The sequence below is a fragment of the Ambystoma mexicanum genome, chromosome 9 (genome assembly GCF_040938575.1).
Source record: "Ambystoma mexicanum isolate Mex_15411 chromosome 9, UKY_AmexF1_1, whole genome shotgun sequence".
Classification (NCBI taxonomy): Eukaryota; Metazoa; Chordata; class Amphibia; order Caudata; family Ambystomatidae; genus Ambystoma; species Ambystoma mexicanum.
In genome coordinates, this window is record NC_090931.1 from 1,514,753,265 (window position 1) to 1,514,765,563 (window position 12,299).

A 12,299-nucleotide genomic window follows, 5' to 3' on the forward strand; every position below is an offset into this window, starting at 1 on the left:
TTCACTCAGAAACTCTGGATGGAATATAGTCCCATAGTCGAGAGCTACTCATTGGTAATTCTATTTTTCCCCAATGAATTTCCTGGTTTAGAAAAATACTGCATCAAACAGTGAAAGTGAAATTCATGCCCAGGTCGCATCTGTTCATGTATGGGGGCAAATAGAACTAGATCTGTACTCAATATTGTACATGTAAGTCTGTGTAGGATTCTCCCATTAATTCTATGTTTTCCATGTCTCTCTCCTGATTGGTGAAGGCTCAGAAGTGTGGCTTCTGACAGGATGACCCAGTGAGTTTGTGAGATGGGTTTAAAACGAGGATTAACAGCTCTGTGGTATATCTATTGATTTGTAGGCTTTACAATGACATAGAATATTAAAGGGTACCTTTGATTCTTTTAACAGGGAACAAGCAGCTATCAAAGGATACATGCTGGGGGGAAGTCCTACGAGTGCACGGAATGTGATGAGCTCTTTAACCACACATCAAAGCTGAGAAGGCATCAGAGATCCCACACAGGGGAAAGACCTTTCAAGTGTTTGGAGTGTGACAAAAGCTTCACTCGGGGGTCACATCTGCACCAGCATCAGAGGATCCATACTGGGGTGCGACCCTACCAGTGTTCAGAGTGTCTGAAAAGCTTCACTTCTAGCTCGGATCTGGTCAGGCATCAGGCAATCCATACTGGGGAGCGGCCATACCAGTGTACAGAGTGTGATAAAAGCTTCACTCTGAGCTCAAATCTAAAGCAGCATCAGAGGATCCATACTGGCGCGCGACCATACCAGTGTACAGAGTGTGAGAAAAGCTTCACTCAGAGCTCCAATCTAAAGCAGCATCAGAGGATCCATACTGGGGAGCGGCCCTACCAGTGCTCGGAGTGTGAGCAAAGCTTTACTTATAGCTCGTATCTGGTCAAGCATCAGCGGGTCCATACTGGGGGGCAGCCATACCAGTGTACAGAGTGTGATAAAAGCTTCACTCAGAGCTCACATCTACACCTACATAAGAAGATCCATTCTGGGGTGCGGCCATACCAGTGTACAGAGTGTGTGAAAAGCTTCACTCATTGGTCAAATCTGCACCTGCATCAAAGGATCCATACCGGAGAAAAGCCCTATCGGTGCACAGAGTGCAAAAAAAGCTTCACTCACCAATCAACTCTGACGAGCCATAAAAAGATACATACTGGGAAGCGCCCATACCAGTGCTCAGAGTGTGCAAAGAACTTCACTCGTAGATCGAGTCTGATCCAGCATCAGAGGATCCATACAGGGCAGAAGCCCTATCCATGCACAGAGTGCAAGAAAAGCTTCAATGACCCCTCGGACCTGAGCAACCATCAAAGGACACATACAGCGCGGAAACCCTATGGGTGTACAGAATGTGGTAAGCACTTTAATTGTGTATCACACTTGCTGATTCATCAGAGATCCCACACAGGAGAGAAACCCTACCAGTGTGCAGAGTGTGAGAAGAGCTTTACTCAGAGTTCACATCTTTATACCCATCGAAGGTGCCATGCTGGAGACTGACCATACTGTGTTGACCATACTGTGTACAGAGTGTGAGAAGCTTTATTCATATAGTTATAAGCCGTGTATATATTGGACAAGGACTTCATGACAACTGTGCATTATTTATTGGAAATAAAATCAAGAGACATTTTCAAAGAGAATATTTTTAACAGTTCTACAAGTGCTCCATCCAAAGACTGGAGGTGATATAGGGGGCCAAAAAGTGGAATTCCCTTCCAACCACTGTACCATTTTCTGATGATAATCTGATTTTTTGGGAATCATGGAAGTCCTGCATAAGCAGCCCTGCTGCACTCACCTCTGGTCCAAGCACTCCACGCAAGGATACCTTTTGGGTGAATGTTGTATGTTGAATAGAAACCGTTCATGGGTTAAGCACCCACAGCTAATATCGACTTATAACCTGCATGACTCATGCACCATTCCCAGTTTGATAGCTCAGCAGGTTGGCCAACTGCTGCAGAAATTTAGAGGCCGGATATCGAGCCCTTGCCAAAGCCCAAGGACAAGGGCAAGGCAGTCTGCAGCAGTCCACCACCTCAACAGCATCCTGTACTGCTGCTTTCCTGTACTGTTGGCCCCACCCACCCTGCTCCAAAAGGCGCCAGATATCAAGCACTCAGAAAAGCCAGAGGACAAGGGCGAGGCAGTCCACGGCACTCTGCGAAGGGCTACAAGCCTGTGAGGCTGTGTGTTTTCTATACAGCCCCTGCTATGCCACCTTACTTTGTTTGATAAGGCTCTTTGAACAACTAAAGGTAAAAATACTCAGAAGTCCATTTATTTTGTAAAGCTTTTTTGTCCTGCCATCTTAACCCACCTACAGATGTATTGTGTGCTCTGAGACCTGCTCCATCATTCACAACTGACTTTTAACTTGTAATACATATGTGAATTTGCAGTACAATCAATGTATCATGCCTTTCACATCTCGACTGGGAATGGCCTATAGTGTGCATCTGCTTTTATTTAAAAAATGGAGGTCATGTGTGTGCGACACAGGGGGAGACCGACTAAATCTGCCCCTTGAGCCAGTCGGACGTGCCCCACTCACTAGGTTCCATATTTTATGATACTCTTTAAATTTTACTTCAAAGAGGATGTTCAAGCATCAAGATATGCCTCACATTTCACGTGTCAATGGCTCAAAGAACGTGGCCTGCCTGTTTGCACCCGTAACAGCAGTAAACTTGTTGATAAAAATAAAATGGAGTGCATCTTTTACATTATTAATGGTCCAGCTGGAGTACCTGTATCAGACCTCCCTGTTTCAGAAAAGCAGTCACAAGCACCAAAGACGAAAAACACCCATGAACTCTGTGAAAATCCAACAAACAAAATTATCTTTTTCTAAATCTAAACCATGTAAAGATTCCACCACGTGATATCATTCTTTGACTGCAATCCTATTGTGACCCGAAACTGTCTAACCAAATTGGGGGATGTAATTATGTCCTTCCAGTTGAGATGCATTGCACCAGGCAGGGTCCAGAGAGTCCTTCAAGTGACCAGTTGTCCAATAATCAACCATCAACACGCGATTCAGAAGAGGAAGACTCCTGACAAGTCCATTTTGTTATCTCTGAAGGAATTGAAATGTCCATTTGCTTTAATCCACTAACCCAATCAAGACACCTTGGCCAAGGAGCAGAGAACTGGTATAATGGACCCTAATGCAGATGATATTGTGGCCACCCCCATGTTGAACCACGATGGGCAAAATGGAAATCAAGTCCCAGACACCTCGTGTTGAGCACACATCGAGGGATTGCTCCAATTGCTGTATGTTGCTGGCTGAAATCAGAAGTTTGCGACAATCACTTAGTTATTTAAAAAAGGAGTTTGGCATAGTCAAGCAAAATCTGAAAAACCTAACTACTTTGATGAATCCACCTGTGGGTCGACCACCACCTAGGATCGCTGTGTCTACCGATTTACTGCTAACTAATCAAATGCCTGTTGGTAATGGAATCCCTTTTCCAGGTGATTGAAAATCATATTAAAATCCATCCATCCCCAAACATGGGCCATGTGCCACCTAGAAATTATGTGGTAAAAGGCCCCAAAACCTCAGGTGATGCACCTCATACTGTTGTGGGGAATGGTTATAGGCCCAGGGGAGGTTATATCGATGGCACCTTCATACCAGTACTCAAGCAAGTCTAAACTCTTGGCGTTTATCTAGATGCCAATCTCACCATGTGTAAACACATTTCAGCCCTCTCATCCTCCACGGCATACACAGCCAAACTCATTGCTCTGAGCTGCCAATTCCTTACACCCGCCAATTGTATAACACTAGACAGAGCGTTGATATTAACCAAGCTTGACTACTGTAACGTCCTCCTTCTAGGAACGTCTAATGCCAATACAAGTAAACTACAACTGCTGCAGAATCAAGCGCTTAAAGCGGCTTTAGGCATAAAGAAATCAGACCACATCTCTAACATTAGGTGAGAAAATCATTGGCTGCCTATCAAAGACAGAATCATTTTCAAAACCTTATGTGTTGTATATAAATGTCTCACTAACAAAGCCCCCCAGCTACCTTAACAATGCTATAAAGAAAAAAAATGACCAACAGAGCACTCGGATCGAATAATAAGGCAATACTAGAAATTCCATGTCACAAAAGCACCAAAGCAGGAGGGAGCAGTTTCAGAGTCCTGGCACCCACCCTGTGGAACTCCCTACCACTTAGAGTCGAAAATGAGGAAACTATCACCCGATTCAAATAATCACTGAAAACATGGCTGTTTAACAAATACTGATTGACTAGGCCCTCCCACCTTCATATTCCCAATACAGATTCACCTTACTAACTAAACGACTATCCATGAACTATGCAGGACCTCCTTTGGAACTACTTTGTTTATTAAAATTGTAACTACACTGTTTTTATGAGCCATTCGCACTACCGTGATTCTAATTGTTTTACTGTAACTATGTATAAGAAATTTGAAAAGCTGTCTGTAACCTCGCCGTGATACCCAAGGTTCTGGGCATGTAACAAATGAAATAAATAAATAAAAAATAATAAAATATACCAAGATTAGAAAAGACAAACAACCCCATTAATACCTCCTGATTATAACCATAGAGGAGGAATATTATACATGACTAATGTACCGAAATTAATATCAGGATAACAGGAGAGGAAAGACAATCTTATCAATACATGCATCTATCGGATATGCCATCAGAAACACTGCTTGTCAACCGTGAGAAATGATACTATTGAAGCTAGGCATTTTCACAACCCAGGGAAAGGTGGCCAAGATTATATTACCATTACCTTCCGTAATGAGGAACTTGCATAGGGGCTTCTATCAATAGACCCTAGCACTATTCCTCCAGCAGGTCTTCACATTGAGAGGAGAGGTTGATCCCCAGTTGATTTAATCCATGCAGAAGCCACCAACAATACTTGCCCAGCCCAGAACAAATACCCTTCAAGATTGCATAAATCAGTGTTTGACATTCCTTTCCCTACTTGTCAATTATTTGTAATATTATTGAATTAACACAAGAGAGGGTCCTTATGCGGGAGCCGAATCTGGAGTCTTGGAACATAGCTGGCCTGCGCAAACTTCTGGACGACCTCGATTGGGTTGATTTCATTAGATCTTTAGAGTTGTATGTTCCCAGGAAACCTGTAGCCTGGTTCTGCAGTCTGTACCTCTTATAAGATAGTACGGCCAAGCAATGCCCACATTAAATGTATCAATACAGATTCACCAGATATACAAGACCTATTTATCGAACTCTCAGGAGGTGATACTTTTTTGCTATTCAATATCTGTAACAGTAACAGACAGTATGGCTTGGATTTGGTAGCCAATTTGGGTGGGTGATAAATTAAAGAAAACAATTGTGTTAATTGTGGGAGATCTAAACCTTCTGTATACACCCTTACATGAAATGATTTTTTTTCCGATTGAGCAGGACTTCATGTGGGACACTCCTCCCCTAACTCCACCAAAGCTAAGTAAATCCTATAAATTTGCTGGACAGACTGCCCATCTTTTTCATAATTTGGGTATTAGGGCGTGTAATGGGCGACTAAACAGTGATGTACCACCTGAGCCTACTTATCATAACACCAGAACCTTTAGTGATATTTATTATATAATAATTGTTGTAAGAAACTGTAAAGCCTGCAAAGTCCTTAGAAGTTGAACAAAGAGGTGAACGTGTACCCCAGGACTATAACCCTAACCATAGACTTGGAAAATGTACATTGTTTGATGCGGCCCACATGTTACGTCCCTTCAATAAATAATAGGCATTTCAGATGGGGAGACTGTGACCTCAAAAATATTATTCTGTTGATTCATAATAAATTGATAATAAATTGATCCCCTTGTTTCCATTATTTCTACCATTCTGGCTCAAGTGTCATATCGTGTTCATATGAAAGGGACACCTCTAGTCTTGCTTCTTTTTTTTTTTAACCAAAAATCATAAAGCAGTGTCCTCAATCCAACTGCAGAGGGAGTCCTGGTTTTACAAGAATTGCATGAAGAAGTAGCGCTTGGAAACCAAAATCGCATGGATATGGACGCAGTAATACATTAAACCCTTTTCTGACGGTAAGGTGTATTATAACCTCCCCTTTGGTTAATGTGTTCTTCAATGGGGTGCTGGGTGATATACCATCTCACACACATCGGACGTTCTCAGCATAGGGTGAAAAGATTCCATCACTAATGTTTGAGGATGATGGTGTCCATATTCCCTGCACCCCAAGTGGTCTAATTGAACTTAAAGAGCATTAAGTCAACTAACACAATTAACTCAGATATGACCAGATTGCTGAGGTGTGGGGAAAACTCTAGATCTCATTCCTGCATGCAACTATGTATAGGGGAAACTAGAATCGAAGAAGTCCCTTTCTTTGATAACCTGGGAATCAGGTTTGGGTGACACATGAATTAGCAAAACCATATTGCTAAAGCCAACCTGAGCCTAAGGAGCAGTGCAATCTTGACTTATTCCAAATCTGTTCGTAAAACTATTCTCCTCTCTGCTTTGATAATCTATCAAATGCTGACCCTACCAGTGGTGATGCTCGGTGCAGAATTGTGGGGGTGCTGCAACATCTCTAGCATAATTGAAAACTTATACAAAAAAAGCTGCTCACAGCCCCCCCCACAGCACACCAAATATCCTGCTTCATCCGGAACAGGGTTGTCCAATTCAAGGCCTCGAGGGCCGGAATCCTGAAGGGTTTTCAGGATATCCCTCATTAACATTCATTAGCAAAAATGTGCAGAGATTTTGAATCATTGTATGCACATTTTTCCCATGAATATTAATGAGGGGTATCCTGAAAATCACAAAAGGTTTATGGCCCTGGAGGCCTGGAGTTGGATAACCCTGATCTAGAACATGGTCTACCATCTATTGGCGTTCATATCCAATTGAAACCAGTACTCTACTGTGTACGCATTTAGTCCGGAAATCCACTTTTGATTAAATGTAGGGAAGCCCTGTTAGATCTGCTGGGGCACCAACATGCACGTTCCCTCCCATGGTGTAAACACCTACGGATCACTTACACCGGGTACATCTTGAGGAGTTGTGGATAAATCCCTCTGTGATCACCCTGAAAAGTAGATGAACTGTCATTGAAGCACATGTAGAGTTGTCCATGGGGAAGAACGTCAACTAGAGTTTGGCACTGTCAACAGACAATTCATACTTAAATGTCAAACAAGCGTATCTGAGCTTCATTAGCGATCCATTGAAAAGGTCTTTATACATAAAATTGCTATGGGGCACTTTGACGATCGCCTCATTTAAGTCCTGTTGGAATAAGGACTAGTCAGATCGATGTCCCTCTTGTTCTGAAGCGCTTGAAAGCTTACAACATTTTCTCCTTCTGTGCCCGAGGCATAAAGGGGCATACAACACAAAAAATGCAATTTCTATTTAAGCAATAGAGGACTACAATCTCTCAATGCGGCAGAAGCTCTGGGCAAGAAATCGAAAGACCTAGATGTCATCTCTGTGATTTCCACCTACTTGTCCCAGGCCTGGTGGATAAGATGTAGGAACTTTGCACTGTCTTGAGCCATTTTGGACTCATCCAAAAAAGAATTAATTATAGAGCCTGGTTGCAGCTTGATAGTAGACTATTATACGGTTAGAGTTTCGTCTCCACTACTTTTCCTAATCCTGTTTCTTCTATTTAAATGTACCTTCAATACTGCAATCTGATATTGCCATGCAGTTTTCTAATAATTAAATATAATAATTAGTTTGATCAAGGCATATATTCGTTTTCAAAAATTGATTAGCAGAGTTTGCTAATTCAAATGTTCTTGATTAGCAAACAAACCCATTTGATTACAATGTTGAACTCATATTTTTAATGTCTCCAGACATTACAGCAGTCATGGGTACCGCTGAAGTAAGGCATTAGTGAGAGGAGTCAGGCATTGTAGATTCTTTAAAATGCTGTAGGTCGAGTAACTTAGTTTACCTACTGAACCCAGGAGACATGCACTCGGCCCACAGCAACGGGCGACAACACATTTAAATGCACTTTCTATAAAATGATGCATGTTACCAGAAACCCACTTTATGTTTGGCACACTGCTCCCATGCAGAGGTCAGCCATATACAGTAACATTTACTGCAAACAAGGTAAATGTTAAATAAAAGTTTTAAACATCGCCTGCAAATGGTACTCACCCATCATAAAATCTACTCGACTATTCAAGTGGTCGAAAAGACTTTGCAAGCCTGAATTGTAAAACATACAATGTTAGCTGCATGAATGGACACAAATAAATAGATATGATAAATAGATATGATGAAAAGGCTCTGAAAACGGTTTGGCCAGCGCTTTCCTGCAGGTGCTAATATATAATGTAATCATAATTATAGAGAAAAGCAAGATCGGGAGGCTAACTACAGTGTTTGGTAGTGCAGGAGATCTGTCAATGTACAGACTGGATGGACCTATTGAACACTACTTTGCATAAACATCTAGTTGGCTTTGTGTATTCATTATGCAAGAGGAAAAAAAGTAAAACAAAGCAGTGTGGGTGGCGTAGCAGGCAGAGAACTGGGTGCACTAGGGGGGATATTGTAGTTTGAGGCCATCCCGCGTTCAGGTTAGCTGGTATAAAACAATGGGTGATACGATAGATTGTCAAACATTATGGGATCAGTTCATGGGTTGAGCACCAGTTGCACAGATGTATGCAACCAGCAGGTCACAGAACTAGGTTTGCCATGAAAGGCATGTGTGATCATGTACATTTTCAAAAGTGTTCCCTTGTCAATATGTTGTATCTTCCCCAACAAATGAAATATAGTTGACACTGAGATTTAGATACACCACTAACCTAAACTTTACTTTAAAGCATGGAGAAGGTGCAGCATTTTACAGTATCAATACTGTAATAATACATTATGTAACAACTTACATTTATAAGAATGGAATGCATGACAGTCTTTAAAAAATAAATAAAGATAACACCTACTGGTCTTTGCCGGAGGACAGGATATAGTTAGCTTAAAAAAAGTATCATTCCAATTACTTCTGGTTTGCAATTATTTGAAAAATAAATTCTTGCCTCGCACTCCCACACCGGCCTTTGGTACTTAAGAGTGGATAAGATGATTACTGCTGCACTCTTTTTCCATTAGCCCTTTTGATATTACAATGAACAGAGTGCAAGAGAGAATTGCAGGGTGAGCTGTGCTTTCATTGATTAGGGTAACTTAAATAGCTAGCTTTGTTGCACAAGTGTCAATTTGATTAGCAAACGTACAAAATTGCATAGCAAATTGCAATGCGACACTGCTTATTTTCTGCTACGTGTAATTGATTGTGTGTTACACATGGGAAATAGTTCCTCCATTAAGGTGATAGTTTTATTGTTGTTTTAATTTTTCATCGATTGAAATGTGTTTTGAATACTGCAATTTGATGTTGTTTCTCTTTGCAGCCACTTATGAATAATTAGACTCAGTGTGATTGCCTGTTCTATTATCCATGGGACCATGTTTTACGACTCGTATTCTGTCTTATCCATTTATCAGTATGTGGTTAAGGTTTTAAAATCTTAAAACCAAAATAAATTTTAAAGAAGAAGATCTATGTTTTCCTACTACAATCATGCAGCTAAAAGCAGTCTTTAGATTTTTTACCGAAAATATTATAAGTTGTAAAGTTGATGAGTTTGATGTCCAGCTGACAATGTCATCCAGATTGAGGTGGTTGACATGCTGCTTTTATCAGGAATTAATCTAGCAAACGTACCATAACTTATGCGCTCCGGGAGGTATGGGGCCTGAAGACTGAGTTAAAGGCCCAAGCACAGCGAGGGTTTTTAATGAGCTTTACTGGCACACTACTCCCGGTAAGGCTCGAGGGAGTGGTCTATAAAGCTATCATGACACATGCATGCAGGTGTAGGCGTTAAAACACAGCAATCTAATGTATAGTGTGATAATGAGTTGAGGGGCTCGAAAAAAAGAACTGGTAAGAGAGCAGAGCCATCTGCATCTGCTCCTGCCTTAATGAGGTAAGGAGGAGGGAGTTGGCAGCAGGGAATTTAGCGAGCCTGGGCCACATCTGTTGGGTGGGGCCCAGGGAGACTTAATGGTGTGGGTGGCCTCTCACTGCGGCGCTCACATGATGAGAGGAAGTACCATGCTGGCAGCCCCGCTGCCAGCAGAGCTCTGTGTGGCGTTCCCTCTCATGGGCTGGTCCATACCTTATCTTGGCCTATTTTATACAAGGTTTGCTGGACAAATGTAAACCATGATAGCTGTGTGCCTTCTGTGTTCTCCATGACGTCACACATTGGGACTCATTTTTTAACTCCCCGTAATTTAATGGCGTGTACTTTTTACATGTACACTTTTGCGTACTCTGGTCCCCGCTGCATTTCCTCATTTCTGCGGCAGAGTGCAAACGAGAAGACAAAACGGCGGGGTACACACCTGTATGCCGCCGTTTTGCACTCTGCCATTAAAATAAAGTTTACAATAGATTCCTAGGGAGTATCCCTCGTTTTTGCTGGTGCGAAAAGTTGGCAGACTCCATAGGAATCCCCAGTGTTTGCGTCGGCATGAAAACGCGTGCTGGTGCAAATTCCAGAGTACTTGTATCATGGAGAGGAAAGTATGCATTAGAAACATAAGTTATGTTCTTCCCCTTCTCTCCACCATACAAATACATGAAAATGAGCCCTGACGTACAAGGCATAAATTTGTTTCCAAAAATTGATTAGCAGAATATACTAATTTAAGTTTTCTTGATTAGCAAACAAACTTATTTGATTAGCAATTTTGTACTCATATTTTAAAAGTCACCAAACAGTATTTGTACCCAAGACATACAATTAGCAACAATACAGCATTTGTGAAGTAGGACATTAGTGTGAGGAGTGTATGCAAAAGGTTAGGTGCACGAATGAACACATATATGATAAAAAGGCTTTGAATTTGTTTTTTAGTGCAAGGCTCTAGTCAGTGTTGCCCAGAGCAATGTCCTTTATATTGAATGCTTGACCCAAAAGTTGCTGTGTAAGAAGTTTCATAAAACCAAAAAGTTCAAGGATAGTCATAACCTGACACTAAGTAGGTTGTTTGATTTTGTGGCAGACAGGCTAATTGTCATCTTCAGGTGAACAGGATGGCCCTTGCCTGTCATGGATATTAACTATTTTCAATACAGCATTAATTGCCACTTTCAGGGAGAGGTGAGAGGAGGGCAGTGGCGCTACTGGTCCTCAAGCCCGAGTCAGGTAAGCACAAGCACAGCATTCCATGAAAGCGATATTAATCGCTATTTGCACTTAGTGCTGCCATGTGGGGTTCTGATACATTTTTTGTTTGTTTTTAAGGGAACTAGGCTTTGTGCAATTCATGCTTCCCTTTTAAAAGAAATTACCTGTATGTCCTCAATTAGAAATAATTATTTCCAGGACCTGAATGTGAGCAAGGTGGTGTGCAAGTGAGTAGACTGGAGGGGTGAGCACTCCAGTGGAGACTTGGCCTGAGGCACCACCTCCAGGGAGAGGGTGAATGCTGGGCACAGGCATAGCAATGTATGCAGCCACTTGCAGATTCTGCATTGATTCCCATCCTGACTAGCCAGCTCTCTCCCTGCTAACTAGCTTTCCCTCTGCTAATATATAATGCAATCACAAAGCAAAGCAAGCTCTGGAGGCTAACTACAGTGTTATGGCATTGCAGCAGATCTGTAGATGTAAAGACAGGATAGAACGGTTTATCACTACTTGCATAAACCTCTAGTTACATTTGTGTTTTCATTAAGTAAGAGGAAAGAAATTAAGCAATTAAGCAGAGTGGATGGTGTAACAGGCAGAGAAAATGGCAAACTAGGCGAATATTGTAGTTTTGCGGCCATCTCGCTTTCAGGACAGCTGGTTTAAAGCAACTGGGTGATGAGATAGACTGTCAAGGAGTGTGGGATCAGCTCATGGGTTCAGCATCAGTTGTACAGCAGGTCCCAGAACTGGGTTTGCCATCAAAAGCATTTGGCCGTGTGATCATGTACATTTTCAAAAGTGTTCAATCGTCAATATGATGCACTTTCCCCGACAAAATTAAATTTAATTTACACTGTGACATTTAGATACAACAACTTAAACTTTACTAACACATATAGAGACAATCCAGTGTTTTACAGTAGCAATACTGTAATTATGCAACAGTTTACATTTTTACGAAGGGAATTGCAGCACTATCTTTAAAAATAAATAAAGTTAACA

The 12,299-nt window shown here is 41.6% G+C and overlaps 1 protein-coding gene across 1 annotated transcript in view; it reads left to right on the top strand.

Annotated features, from left to right (window-relative positions):
• The window catches only part of LOC138489386 (zinc finger protein 420-like), a 42,579-nt gene extending 36,682 nt beyond the window's left edge, over window positions 1-5,897 (top strand). Inside the window, exon 2 of the mRNA XM_069617109.1 lies at window positions 406-5,897. Coding sequence (XP_069473210.1) covers window positions 406-1,536 — 1,131 coding nt within the window. The 3' untranslated portion in view covers window positions 1,537-5,897. The remainder of the gene's footprint in view (window positions 1-405) is intronic.
• The last annotated feature ends 6,402 nt before the right edge of the window (window positions 5,898-12,299 follow it).